We start from the raw sequence: 16,123 nt of genomic DNA, 5'->3' as shown, positions 1-16,123 counted from the left end.
TCAATAGGCAGGTAAACTCGGTGGTGAAGGGATGCTTTTTCCAGCTCCGGTCCATAGCCAAGATCAAGGCCATTCTCTCCCCCTCAGACCTGGAAAGAATAATTCACGCCTTCATATCCTCACGCTTAGACTACTGTAACTCCCTGTACCTGGGGCTAAATAAATCCACCATAGCCCGTCTACAACTCCCCCAAAACGCTGCCGCTAGACTGCTCACAGGTACCCGGAAGAGAGCTCACATCACCCCTGTACTTGCCTCCCTCCACTGGCTCCCGGTGCGCTTTAGAATAGACTTCAAGGTCCTCTTAATGGTGTACAAAGCCCTAAATGGTAAAGCCCCTGCTTACCTAGCAGACCTCCTCACCCCCTATACCAACGCCAGGGCCCTCAGATCGGCTGATAAGGGTCTCCTAACCACTCGTAGGTCCAACTTCAAGTCTAGGGGGGGACGTGCTTTTGCGGTCGCAGCCCCTGACCTCTGGAACAGCATCCCCATGTCCATCAAATCTGCCCCCTCCATCGAGTCTTTTAAATCAAAACTCAAAACCCACTTATATCGCCTGGCCTTCCCTGACTCACTTTGACTCTTGCCGTACTTGTTGACGTGTTGTTCTGTTTTTCTTTTGTCTATCCGTTGATTTTATTTTATTTCTCTGTTTATTTTATACTTTTCTTTGTACTTAGCTTAGCCATGTGAAGCACTTTGGTTGACAAGCGTCATGTTTAAACGTGCTATACAAATACATTTGATTGATTGATTGATTGATTGGCAAAAGAGCTAAATTGTGCTCCAAAGCAAGTCATTTAATAGGAGAGTCCACCTTTTTATCATTTTTTAGTTTGTTTGTAATTTGTATGTGATTGAGTGTACATGGTCCTCATTCCAAACAATTGAACTTCTTACATATAGCACCTTTAACATGCGATTGAACTTCTTACAGATAGCACCTTTAACATTTGGGACTTGTTTGTTTGATGATGCATCTCGGGTGTTTTGCTATATGTACTGCTGTGGTTTGTGGTATCTTACCGTGTGTAACTGATGGTATCGTGAAGCACAGTCAAGAAGGGCTGGGGTGAGTAGCGGTCCTATGCGTTAAACTCACTCTCACATCCTCAAAAGACTCATAGACCCATTACTTAGAAGTGGATTCATGTCTTGGTATAGTGGTCTGTGTTGCTGGGAGACCGGGGTTCGACTCCCACTCGGGGCATCGAAGTTTGAGGTGACATCACAACCGTTACAATGGTGCCGATTGACCCGGATGCCTTGGGTGGAGTGGAGTGAGTTTGAGAGGGTGAGTGTAACGGATGGTATCGTGAAGCGCAGTAAAGAAGGGCTGGGGTGAGTAGCGGTCCTATGGGTTAAACTCACTCACATCCTCAAAAGACGCATAAACCCATTACTTACAAGTGAATTCACCTCTTGGTATAGCGGTCTGTGTTGCTGCCCGCGGTGTGGGAGACCGGGGTTCGACTCCCACTCGGGGCATCGAAGTTTGAGGTGACGTTGTCACAACCGTTACACATGTACCCCCCTCAGATTGGCTGACAAGGGTCTCTTAACTACCCGTAGGTCCAATTTCAAGTCTAGGGCGGGGGTGCTTTTGCTGTCACAGCCCCTGACCTCTGGAACAGCATCCCCATGTCCATCAAATCTGCCCCCTCAATCGAGTCTTTTTAAAATCAAAACCCATCTATACTCCCTGGCCTTCCCTGACTCATGCCTTGCTTGTTGACTTGTTGTTTTGTTTCCATGTCTATCCGTTGGTTGTTTATATTTTCTGTTTATTCTATACTTGAGCACTTTTCTTTGTTTTTAGCTATGTGACTTACTGTGAAGCACTTTGGTTGACAAGTGTCATGTCTAAATGTGCTATATAAATACATTTGATTGATTACCATGTACTGTGTGGTATCTTACCATATATGAATTTAATGTTATACTGTGTGTTTCTTACCCGTTGTTCAGCCAGAGTGGGTGCAGGTCAGAGGCAGGCCTCGCCCATCATTACCACCAAAGTAACTCGCATATGAATTGAAGATACTATATTTCTGTTAAATACACCAAGGCTCCAACAGAAATACTGTAGTAATAACAAGCTGAAAGACCTTACTTCAGTATACATGTAGTATGTTGCTTTATTCCCAAATAAAGTCATCAAAACCTTTTCTTGAAGGGTTTTTCCTTTCTTTTGTATTATTATTGTTCTAAGGTTGCACCACGTCAGAGAGGAGGGGGTGGTTTGGCTCTGAGCTGGTTCAACAGCAGCTGTTACTGAGAACAACATGACTGGCTGTGGTTTGGAAAGCATTACCACCACAGACCTGCAGGACCTTTTTAGCTAATTCTATGATTGGGTGAAAAAAACAACGAAAACTCAACACAAAACCCACATGATTCAAATTATTATATTTTTTATTTAAGCAATCCTGGTCAATTTTAGCAAGATAACTGTCTGAAATGTTATGAATATTATCGCTTTTGAATTAATCTTAATTTGTGGAGCAGAACACACTGGGTAGTCGTAGCAACGGCTCCTGCCTCCTAGATTATATTGTGCACTTTCTGGTTTCATTTAACTATTTTTGACAGAATGATGTGTCGGGTAGTGGACCACCGTCAACTGAAACGTAATGATTTTGTCCCTATAGCTTCTCAGCTCTGGTTCTTTATTCGTGTGTTGATTTATTTGTTTGCCGATTTATGACCACTTGTGGCGTCAACGTAAATCTGGTATGTCATAAATGTATAGATGTAGCAGTATACTGTATCTGTATGTCGTGTATGTCATATATTGTGATGAATTGAAAATGGGGGACCCTGATGTAAACAAGACGAAAGTCTTTCTCTGGTCTGCATCCCCTTAACAATTGTATGTATTGAGCTGTACTGTACCCATTCTGCAATCTGTTAATAAAGTTTTCAATCAATCAACGTCTGCAATTGCAAACAACGAACACTAGGTGGTGCCATTGTCCTGATGAACGCTGATGCACACGTCTTATCAAAGCCCCCCAAGCCCCGTGTCTAAATATTAGTTCCCCCAGAATCATCAAACAAAAACCAAACGGGGAATGTGTTGGTGTTACAGTAAATCAATATGAACACGTCTTTATGAAAGAAAAGAAGAAAAAAAACTCCATGCAGTTTCCAGTTCCAAGGACAAACAGCCAAAGCAATTAAGTGATACACAAATACATATTTACATATTCACAGCACTGATGTATCCGCATGCCTCACATGAAACCAAGAGAAATACTCGGGACTGGGAACAACCCACTCGGAACAGAACAGAGTTCATTATAGTTGCAGTCCATTTATGTAAAGACGCAGAAAACAAAACAATAGCTGCTGTCGTTGATCGTGGTGTAGTCCTTTTGGGAGACGACTGGTAAATATGTCATTTGAAATTTTGCGATTGAATCCTGGGATTCTGTTGCCATCCTTTTACTGATACAGAGTAGATGTAATAAAATTAAAACGTTTGGCACACGGGATAAACTGCTTAGAGACAACCCACCCCACAATATAGTTGAATCCAAAGGAAATAAACTTGATCACAGATTTTTCATATTTTTCTTTTTACACCAAACATGCAAATAACTCACACATAAACCATCAATGTGGAAGAACCAAGTCCTCTTATTAGTTCACACTGTTCCTTCACAATTGTCATCTGCAAGCAATTTGACGGGCAGTCAATTCAATTGATTTAAAAACAACATTTTCAACATCATTATAATAAGACCACTTAGAATCTCCGGGAAGCATCAGGCGAGACGGTTATTGCCACCAGCAGGGTAGATGGTGAAGCAGGCGGGGTGATGAAGATGAGGATGACGAGGGACTTTTCAGGTCGGCGCAAATCATTAATGAAAAGAAAAGTAAACGAAGCCAAAGTGAATAATGAGGGCTGAACATAGTGTCCTCTCTCTCTCTCTCTCTCTCTCTCTCTCTCTCTCTCTCTCTCTCTCTCTCTCTCTCTCTCTCTCTCTCCCCGGCTCCTTCATGTTATTGAAAATGGGGGACCCTGATGTAAACAAGACGAAAGTCTTTCTCTGGTCTGCATCCCCTTAACAATTGTGTGTATTGAGCTGTACTGTACTGTACCCATTCTGCAATCTGTTAATAAAGTTTTCAATCAATCAATCTCTAAACAGTTGTGATTGGGGGATCAAGAAAAGAGGGCGGGAATTCAGATTACATTATGTGAATCTATATAGGATACCATTAAATATGAGAGAGGGACACTGATCCCTGTGGATATCGATCTAGTGAATGTCCCTATATCTCAAGCCCCGCCCTCTTTACCTGATCCTCCAACCACTCCGGCTCCTTCTCTAAACAGTTGTGATTGGGGGATCAAGAAAAAGAGGGCGGGATTTCAGATTACATTATGTGAATCTATATAGGATACGTTCACACTGCAGGTGAGAGGCTCGGATCTGATTATATTTTGCTCATAAAGTGGTCTCGGACCAAGTACTCCTCATAACAGTGCGAACACCACAAATCACTTGGAATATGATCTTTTCCATTCTGATTTGGGCCACTTTCACATGTGACTGATGTGGTCCTGAATCAGATATCATACAGCTCTGGTTTGTTTTAATTATCTGGCCTCCACTGCATTAAATTTATTAATGAAACTATAAACTGTGACTTCAGTGTCCTCCAGGTTTACGGCCACCTTCTTTATTGTTTATTGTCGCATGCGGGTCAGTTCAGGAGCAGTGACCAGTTCACACTGGAATCTGATATTGGCCACATCAAAAAAAAACCCGACCTGAGGGATAAATCTGAATTGAGCGCTAAGGCTTGCAGTGTGAACGCAGCCTATGGATTCCTGTTTAGGCTGAAAGACTATCATTGAGATTTTCCACTGACAGTTTCTGGTCCTGGATTAGGATCAAATCTGTCCAGTAAACATCTTGTTTTCCTGTCCTCCCGTTCGCTGTTCCGCTGTAAAAAAGAAAAAAAAAGAAAACCCGGCGTTCGATCCTTTGGGAATGTCGTTATGATGATTCATGTGTTGATTAATGATGCAATGTTTCAAAGTAGGATAGAAATTGTTCAAAGTCATGCAGAACAGAACGTCTTCAGAACATGCGGTGAAATGTCTCCTGAATCTTGGGTGGATCTTGCCAGACGGCAGCAGGGCGCGTCGGGTTACTCTGGTAACGTGGACCCTGGCAGCTCATTGGTCAATGTGTGCCACCGTTCCACCTTTGTGCCGTGGTTCTTCAGACAGTCTATCCAATGCTGGAGAGTATCTCCCTGCGATTGACAGCCCAAGGACACGCCCCCTGACCGGTGCAGACAAAAGAAATGACAAAATATTATATATTTATATATATATATATTTTTGTATCTTTTCCCCCCCCTTTTTCCGATTTTTCTCCCATCCCACTGTTTAGTCGTTATGCCAATTCCCAACTCACTTCCTGGTTGTTGCGCACCCCCCCTACTGTTGGTCCGGGAGGCCGGAGACTATCACATGCTATCCTCCGACACATGCGCAGCCAGCCGGCAGCCAGCCTGGCAGCTCAGATTCTCACTGGGAGAGTGTAACGTGTGGAAGGTCACACTACCTCCCTCCAGATCCTTCCTTCGCTGAGCAGGCGCCCCGACCGAACTGTAGGAGTATTTTTCTGTTTACAACACCCAGGACCCACCCATCAGTTTTCCCACCCTCTAATACTGCCAATTGTAGTACGGACGACCAGCCAAACTGAAAACAATGTGGAGAGCTGGATTCGAACACGCGAACCCAGCGTCTCCAGCCTTGGTGGTGAGTGCCTTTCCCACTGCACCACCTAGCTGCCATATATTTATATTTAATATATATTTTTTACTCGTGGGCTCCATGTCATTCTTGACCTTGATATGAGTCATTTTATCATTGATAACAGTAATTTTTTTGATCACCAGTAATTAGTAATTCTATCATTGATATAACAGTCATTTTATCAATTGCATATGTAACGGATATGTACCGCGATAGTGTGACTACGGTACATGGAAGTAAAACTCACTCCCCAGAGGCATCCAAACTGAGCGCTTAGAGAGGAATTCCTTTCTTGGCGCAGCGGTTTGTGTTGCTGGCCCCGGTGCGGACGCCCGGGGTTCGACTCCCACTCAAGGCATGGTCGAAATAGTGGCAGGTTCAGCGTTGGAACGGCTACAGTGGTGCCGTGACCCGGATGCCTTGGGTGGTGTGAGTTTAGGGGGGGTGAATGTAACGGATATGTACCGTGATAGTGTGACTACGGTACATGGAAGTAAAACTCACTCCCCAGAGGCATCCAAACTGAGCGCTTAGAGAGGAATTCCTTTCTTGGCGCAGCGGTTTGTGTTGCTGGCCCCGGTGCGGACGCCCGGGGTTCGACTCCCACTCAAGGCATGGTCGAAATAGTGGCAGGTTCAGCGTTGGACCGGCTACACATGCACAGATTGCCCAGGGAGTCTCTCTGGATTGTCCAGAGATCTAGGATTATCAATTACAGCCGTAGCTACAACCACTTCCGTCAAGGCTCTCATAAACATTCATTCATGTTATCCTCCCCCCCCCCCCCATGCTCTCCCATGAGCTGAACATACCAGAAGTGTTGCAGTGGTCTATAGGGAGGTGTAGTGGTTACGTCATTGCTGTTTCTCCGCGGTCCACCCTCTTGAAAACGCAATGTATTTCCCCATTGACCATTTCTAAATCGTCTCGTTTAAATCAAATAAAGCATGAACATTTGCATGGTGTACCTTACTGTGCGTATTCATCCACAATCTATAGCTCAACATGAAAATATTCGCAATTAATCGTAAAAAAAAAAAAACGTATTTTATTTCAACCCAAAAATGCTTAAACAACAGTGTTAGTGATAGAAGGGAAAGCTTTCCAATGTTCATGAGGCAGAATTGGTACAATAGCCGATAATCTATTTTCCCAATGATAAATCCCTATACGGGTGGACCTCACGGGCGGTCCAAAGTGACGTCAGACTACACCTCCCTATAGAAGATGATCTTTATTGTGCTTCACACCTGCCTTGGTCTAGTTTGGTTGAATCGAACCCTGGATCATCACCCTATTGGGGTCTGAACAGTCCAGTCTGAACTCTGGCCCCGGCTGTTTGGGGTCTGAACTCTGGCCCCGGCTGTTTGGGGTCTGAACTCTGGCCTCTGAACTCTGGCCCCGGCTGTTTGGGGTCTGAACTCTGGCCTCTGAACTCTGGCCCCGGCTGTTTGGGGTCTGAACTCTGGCCTCTGAACTCTGGCCCCGGCTGTTTGGGGTCTGAACTCTGGCCCAGCTGTTTGGGGTCTGAACTCTGGCCTCTGAACTCTGGCCCCGGCTGTTTGGCCTCTGAACTCTGGCCCCGGCTGTTTGGGGTCTGAACTCTGGCCCGGCTGATTGGGATCTGAACTCTGGCCTCTGAACTCTGGCCCCGGCTGTTTGGGGGTCTGAACCTCAAGTTATAAACCCATCATACCAAATAAATACCAACTTGCATGCATAATTATTGTGACGGACAGTAGCACATAATTAATAACTGACAGGGAATTGAACAACATAAATAGTATTGTCATGATATTTGTGCTACCCCGGGACTATCCACTTCGATTCATTGTGCTAAGCTAGGCTAGCGTGCAGCCGGATAGCTTTCTACTGAACTCACAGAGAGGAAACCGGTATCTATCTTCTCGTGTCACTCTGGAGAAGACGGTAAGCGAATTTCCCATAATGTCGAACGTGTTCCTTTTAAATGTCAACAGTGTTTAGACCCAGCTCAGCCATTATTCTCATCAGATGTGTTGAGTCCTGAGCATCTACGTGGCATTTAAGGTACGCGCTCGGATGCACTGGAAACCTATGCAAGTGAAATATCGCTACCACACATATCTCTTCAAGAATGACAACAGGACCCACAAATTAAACAACGGTGGAGTTAACGGTTAACCCTTCTTTCACTGCGACAATACACAGAAGGTTAACCCTTTCACTGCCACACAACATCAGGTTAACCCTTTCACTAGTGTGATAGTAAAGGGTTAACCTTCTGTAGTGTGGCAGTGAAAGGGTTAAGTAAGAAGTTGCTGACATGGCGTTAAGTCTGTGAATGGTCAGCCGGTAAATCAACAATAACTAATCGGTAATTGTCCTGGTTTTGCCAGGAGCTCCAGGAGACGGTGATCATTGGCCCGCCGCTCGGCGTGTGTCGACTCACCTATAAAGTCGTTGGACTTTCCCAGGTCGTAGTCCCACACCGTGACCTCCAGGGTCTTGGTGGAGAGCTCGGTGAGGGAGATCTCGTAGAAGAACTCCTGTGCGGAGAACCGGGAGCAGCAGAGAAGGGGAGTGAAGATCAACGGGTCATGTCTGAACTCATCGGCCCGCAGGGCGGGCTGAAGGGGGGCTTGAGCCCCTGCCCTTTTGCCCATCCCAAAAAATAAGAATGTTTTTGTCAAATATGAACACTAGGGGCGGGATCCACAAAGAATGGATTGCACGGTGCTAATTGCATACTGTATTGTACCCATTGAAAATGTTATTAACAGATTGCAGAATGGGTACAATACAGTATGGCTCAATACACACAATTGTTAAGGGGATGCAGACCAGAAAAAGACTTTCGTCTTGTTTACATCAGGGTCCCCCATTTAAAATTCATAATGAATTGTAAGTAAGGGTGCAATTAGCACAGTGCAATCCATTCTTTGTGGATCCCGCCCTGGGTGTTGGTGGGTTGAGTGCCCTTTTTGTAGCTTGAGCCCCTGCCCCCCAAAGTGTCTGTGCACGCCCGGCCCTGCTGTGATCTCTCCTCACACAAGCACACATGAACACACACAAGCACACATGAACACACACAAGCACACATGAACACACACAAGCACACATGAACACACACACACACACAAGCACACATGAACACGCACGCACGCACGCACGCACACACACACACACACACACACACACACACACACACACACACACACACACACACACACACTCTCACACACAAACACACTACAGGTCACTCTAGGAAAAAGCAAAGGTCACTTTAAAAAACATAACTGTGTTTTTGTATAGTATAGTTAGTATAGTATAGTTACATATAGCATAACTGTATATTGTATAGCATATTGTATAGTAGTGTATATACAGTAGGACTCATTACCTTTAATTCATAAGCTTAGCATTGTAAAGTATTTTATCTTAGTACCTTTTATCATGTCTATCTATTATCTATTCTATTTTATTCAATTATTATTTGTATTTTATGCACAATCAAGGCGGGCATGACCACCTTCATTTTACTACATGTCTCGTGTATGTATGTATGTGACTAATAAATCTCTTGAATCTTGAATCTTGCTGCAGAGGGCGTTTGGTATTGAAGTATTGTTCACCCTGTTTGTTGACTGGGTTTTTCTTTCCACAGTTAGCTAGAACAGTGTTCCTGTTAACAATACTCCAGAGGCCTCGTTTATGTGCCATTTGTCTCAAAGTTGAACGTGCCAACTGGCTCGGAGGCAAGAGAACACAGTTGTTGTTGTCAATATAATCAGTGTAAACGTGTGTGTAGCGCCGTGTCTCTGTGGACCACTTATTGTTGTCTTAACCTGCCTCTTTACATGTTGCAAATGTACACACATCTACTACACACACGCACACGCAGGCATGCACACACACAGACACGCGCATGCATGCACACACACAGACACACACACGTAGGCATGCACACAGACACACACATGCACACATGCACATGCATGCACACACACAGACACACACGCAGGCATGCACAGAGACACACACACGCACATATGCATGCACACACAGACACACACGCACATGCATGCACACACACAGACACACACGCAGGCATGCACACAGACACGCACATGCACACACGCACATGCATGCACACACACAGACACACACGTAGGCATGCACACAGACATGCACAGACACAGACACACACACAGACAGACGGCGATATCTACCTCATTAAATTCGGGGTTAAGTGTCTTTTTTATGACCGCCGTTTTGTGCTTGGACTTCTTGTGCAGATCTGGCTTGAGGTACCTGAGGCAGAGGAAGGTGACACGGTCACAGACGGGCGGGCGACAGAGCGGAGAGTCTCATTCGTTATCGTTCCAAAGCCCTGCAGCCTCTGAGAGCTGCTGTTCTCTCTCCCCATCCAGTGAAACAGAAAAGACCGCGTTGCGTTGGAGGATCACAGGAGCCTCCGTCTCCACTTTGAGGGAATGGTGATTTTCTTTTTTTTCAGAAAACAAAAATAAGAACAGATAAACGCATATCTTTCCTCATCTAGCAGGCTGTTGTTTAATGTGTATTTTCGCATCAAATGCGCTCGCCGTCTTCTCCAGATTCCAGTTTCCTCTCTGTGCATTCAGTAGAAAGCTATCCGGCTGCAAGCTATAGCCTAGCTTAGCACAAATGAATGGAAGCGGATATGGACCACTAGCCTTGCTGAAGAGGCAAAAACACCTCTTCCGGAGTTTTGAAGTAGGCTAGTGGTCCGTATCCACTTCCATTAATTTGTGCTAAGCTCGGCTAGCTTTCTACTGAACGCACAGAGAGGAAATTGGTATCTATCTCCTTGTCTGACTCTGGAGAAGACAAGTAAGCGCATTTCCCATAATGTTGGCGTGTTCCTTTAAATGAAGTATACACAACATTTTTAACCGCCGCACAAAATACAACTCTCGTCCTTTTAAATGACAGTGGTCCTTTAAGTTTACATCCCCACAGTTCGGTCTGACCTTTAAGTTAAGGTTATGGAGACTGACATGGTCACTGATATATCGTGACTCCCTGCTCGGATTTCAAATTAACATTTAAAAAGAAATACAATAATAATAATAATAATTAAAACACGTAACCAAGTATAATTAAACTTAAATTGTTCCTGAGGACATTTCCCCATATTCGCTAATACGGTCAATTAAACACTACAACTGAGTGACATTATGAAAATTAAAACATGTAAATATCAAATATCAAGGCCTTCTGCGTGTGGCTTCTCCAGGAGCTGTTAATCACCAACTAAGGTCTTGATATATATATATATTTTTTTCTTTTTTCTTTTCTTTCATAATTTCACAGAGTGAAATCACACATTCCAACTCAATCACTCAGTTCTAATCAAAACCAAATTAATTCATACAAGACGGTTTGTAGAATTGGAATATATGTGAGATTAAGGGGGGAAATAAATTAGCTTCATCTTTTGGGTGAAGTGTTCCTTTAATGGAGAAATGCATTGGAGGACATTCTCTTTCATGTTACATATTCTCATGTCACACCACATGCATAATGTGTCATATTTCTAATACTATTTATTGTTTTTAGGCTGCTGTTTGTGTTGTTTTTGTTGTTGTCTTATTACCATTGCTCTATTCTATTCTATTAAAGGTGTACTATATCGTTTTGTGACAGTCAGAAGTGAATAATTTCTAAGGTATATTTTCACAACTGAATAAACAAACTGTCGTCCAATTTCATCGCTGTCGTTTACAAAGGCAAGGGCCCGCAATTTAGTTTAACAAACATATTCGAGGCTTACGTTTGGTTCACAGTGACTAAACATGATTCCGTTTTAATTTATGATTTATATAATGAACATGTTTTATGTAAATGTGTTTTGCAGGCTCTGCAAACAAATCCCCCTGCTTTGAAACAACGTAGTGCGGCTTTAAATGGCCGTGGCGCCAGATAATCAGGCTTTCTCTCGCCTTCTGAGCCTAGTCTGACCTGCAGGCACGAGTAAGATACGGTGTAGAGTGTATAGAGTGTGTGTACTGTGTGTACTGTGTGTAGAGTGTGTACTGTGTGTAGAGTGTGTACAGTGTGTAGAGTGTGTAATAATAATAATAATAATTCATTACATTTATATAGCGCTTTTCTAGACACTCACTGACTACCTGACTACCACTGACTACCATACACTGGCACCCGGGACACGCATCACACTACACACTAACTACCATACACTGGCACCAGGCACACATCACACTACACAATGACTACCATACACTGGCACCTGGCACACATCACACTACACACTGACTACCATACACTGGCACCAGGCACACATCACACTACACACTAACTACCATACACTGGCACCCGGCACACATCACACTACACACTGACTACCATACACTGGCACCTGGCACACATCACACTACACACTAACTACCATACACTGGCACCTGGCACACATCACACTACACACTAACTACCATACACTGGCACCTGGGACACATCACACTACACAATGACTACCATACACTGGCACCCGGGACACACATCACACTACACAATGACTACCATACACTGGCACCCGGGACACATCACACTACACAATGACTACCATACACTGGCACCTGGCACACATCACACTACACACTGACTACCATACACTGGCACCCGGGACACATCACACTACACACTGACTACCAATGACCATACACTGGCACCAGGCACACATCACACTACACACTAACTACCATACACTGGCACCTGGCACACATCACACTACACACTAACTACCATACACTGGCACCTGGCACACATCACACTACACACTGACTACCATACACTGGCACCCGGCACACATCACACTACACACTGACTACCATACACTGGCACCTGGCACACATCACACTACACAATGACTACCATACACTGGCACCTGGCACACATCACACTACACACTAACTACCATACACTGGCACCAGGCACACATCACACTACACAATGACTACCATACACTGGCACGAGGCACACATCACACTACACACTGACTACCATACACTGGCACCAGGCACACATCACACTACACACTAACTACCATACACTGGCACCTGGCACACATCACACTACACACTAACTACCATACACTGGCACCTGGCACACATCACACTACACACTAACTACCATACACTGACACCTGGCACACATCACACTACACAATGACTACCATACACTGGCACCAGGCACACATCACACTACACAATGACTACCATACACTGGCACCAGGCACACATCACACTACACACTAATTACCATACACTGGCACCTGGCACACATCACACTACACACTGACTACCATACACTGGCACCAGGCACACATCACACTACACACTGACTACCATACACCGGCACCAGGCACACATCACACTACACAATGACTACCATACACTGGCACCCGGGACACATCACACTACACACTAACTACCATACACTGGCACCAGGGACACATCACACTACACAATGACTACCATACACTGGCACCAGGCACACATCACACTACACACTAACTACCATACACTGGCACCCGGGACACATCACACTACACACTGACTACCATACACTGGCACCAGGCACACGTCACACTACACAATGACTACCATACACTGGCACCAGGCACACATCACACTACACAATGACTACCATACACTGGCACCAGGCACACATCACACTACACAATGACTACCATACACTGGCACCAGGCACACATCACACTACACACTAACTACCATACACTGGCACCTGGCACACATCACACTACACACTGACTACCATACACTGGCACCAGGCACACATCACACTACACACTAACTACCATACACTGGCACCCGGGACACACATCACACTACACAATGGCTGAACGGCTCAGGAGAGAAGGATTGATATCAGCCAATTAAGGGGGGATGGATGATTAGCTGGCCTTGATGTCAGAGACCTGATTGGGAATTTGGCCAGGAACGTCAGGGTGTACTGTGTGTACAGTGTAATATACTTTGTGTCGCATCATTTCTTTGCGCACGGAGTCTGGATGAGTTCCCATGCTGTCTGTCTTCCCCTGCTCTGGGACTCGCTCTGGGACTTGTCTGGGACTTGTCTGGGCTCCAGCAGGGCATGGCCACGCTGGTGATATTACCGCCCACAGCCTGGATGACAGCCAGGAAGCCCTGGCACTTAATAATGCGACCTGCTGCCGGCTGCTGTCACAGACACAAGCCCAGTTCTCCACTATCTTGATTCCCATTTGATCTCTAGTGAAAGAGAAATACGTGGAGTGGAAAATCAAAGCTTAATCCGTTGTCTGGCCTTTTTATGAGTGAGTACAGATGGAAAAAATAAAAATAAAATCCACAGATGGATCAATACTCCCTCTAGCAACAGAGACCTAAAGGAGGATTCCACCAAAATTAATGTTTACTATTTTGCAAAAGTGGAGGTTTCTTGTTTAGTTTTTTATGGCCCAACATTCTTTAGATTAGATTAGATTAGATTAGATTAGAGTGCAAATGTAACAGTAAAGTGCAATAGTAATATACAATGTACAGGTGATTAAACTGGGTATAAAATATATAAATAATACTACTGGGTAATAGTGCTAATCAGATGTATGTACAGAGTTGTAGTATTAATATGTACAGTGATACAGGTATAAAGACACTATGGTAGTAAGTCATACTGGCCAGCAGTGTAACTAACTAGTAAGAGTAGGTAAGGAATATGTACAGATATATAGTATCTACAGATATGTACAGATATAGATATGGTATCTACAGATATGTAAAAATTATTATATGCAGGTATATACAGACAGATGTGGATAGAGATATACGGTGAGAATAAATATATATATATATATATATATATATATATATATATATATATGGTATATACAGCATTATTGCACATGCTATCATACAGACTTACAGTATATGGAGGTGTATAAGTAGGTATATAGAAGGATTATTTGCAGGTACCGTATGACAGATATGGATCTGTTTTATGATTTCTCTGTGATGCGCTTTCAAGATCAATGAAAATTAGGGATGCTCGATATTGGCTTTTTTACCGATACCGATATTCCGATATTGTCCAACTCTTAATTTCCGATACCGATATCAACCGATATCAACCGATACCGATATATGCAGGGTTTCCCACCCCAAAAAACGGAATAATTTCAGGTAACTAATAATTTCACTGGATATATATATAACAAATATTGTTATTGTTTTTTTCTTTTTTTAAACCGATACCGATATTTTCCGATATCACATTTTACTGCCGATATCGGCCGATAATATCGGTCGGCCGATAATATCGGACATCCCTAATGAAAATGCAACCTTATGACATGATCAAACGGCATTGCCTGAGTTATATCCCCATACTGAAATCAAAATGTTATAACAGTTGCCCGCTTGTAGCTCCAATATTTATTATTATTATTATTAATAATTTATTGAGACATTAAAAGTCCCAATGTTTTGACAGCCAGGATGTAGAGAAGGCAGGCTGGTGAAACCTGCACCTCATCACCACAGGGGTTAGTTTGACCTACTTTAGACTCCTCATATCTCAGTTAAACATCTACTTTAGACTCCTCATACCTGTTAAACATCTACTTTAGACTCCCCATACCTGTTAAACATCTACTTTAGACTCCCCATACCTGTTAAACATCTACTTTAGACTCCCCATACCTGTTAAACATCTACTTTAGACTCCCCATACCACAGTTAAACATCTACTTAAATATGTACACACATAAACACAACACGATACAATTATAGATGTTTAACATCAATACAGGAGCATGACTGACATTCTTTCATCCATCTCAGGTAATTGACCATGATAGCATGTACAATAAACAAATAAACAAATAAAATAAACAAATAATACAATATACAGTACCATATATATATTTATTCGTATATATATATGTGTACACAACTGAATAGAATCCTTTTTACATATGTAGATGCTGTATCTATGTCTGTACATATCCCTTACCTACTCTTACTAGTTACACTGCTGGCCAGTATGACTTACTACCATAGTGTCTTTTAGGGCTGACCTTCAATTTTTTTTTTGGCAATCGAAGCTTCGGGGCCGAGCTTCGATTTTAATTCGAAGCTTCGAATAAAAAAAAGAATTAATAATTTTTTTTTTAATAATAATTTTATTTTTTATTTTTTTTTATCTTATGTTGTGGGACTTGTACAGCACTTTGGTAAACTTTGTTGTTTTTAAATGTGCTCTATAAATAAAGTGGATTGGATTAATGA

General features: G+C 43.3%; 1 protein-coding gene across 1 annotated transcript in view; it reads right to left on the bottom strand.

Annotated features, from left to right (window-relative positions):
• Positions 1 to 5,173: 5,173 nt before the first annotated feature.
• Positions 5,174 to 16,123, bottom strand: part of LOC311235469 (double C2-like domain-containing protein alpha) — a gene marked incomplete at both ends in the record, with an annotated part of 99,389 nt that continues 88,439 nt past the window's right edge. Inside the window, 3 exons of the mRNA XM_084322932.1 lie at positions 5,174 to 5,310; positions 8,224 to 8,320; positions 10,004 to 10,085. Coding sequence (XP_084179058.1) covers positions 5,174 to 5,310; positions 8,224 to 8,320; positions 10,004 to 10,085 — 316 coding nt within the window. The remainder of the gene's footprint in view (positions 5,311 to 8,223; positions 8,321 to 10,003; positions 10,086 to 16,123) is intronic.

This window comes from Notolepis coatsorum (genome assembly GCF_963971535.1).
Source record: "Notolepis coatsorum genome assembly, chromosome: 10".
Lineage (NCBI taxonomy): Eukaryota > Metazoa > Chordata > Actinopteri > Aulopiformes > Paralepididae > Notolepis > Notolepis coatsorum.
Note: the sequence above shows the minus strand (reverse complement) of the source record. Positions and strands in the feature narration are given on the sequence as shown.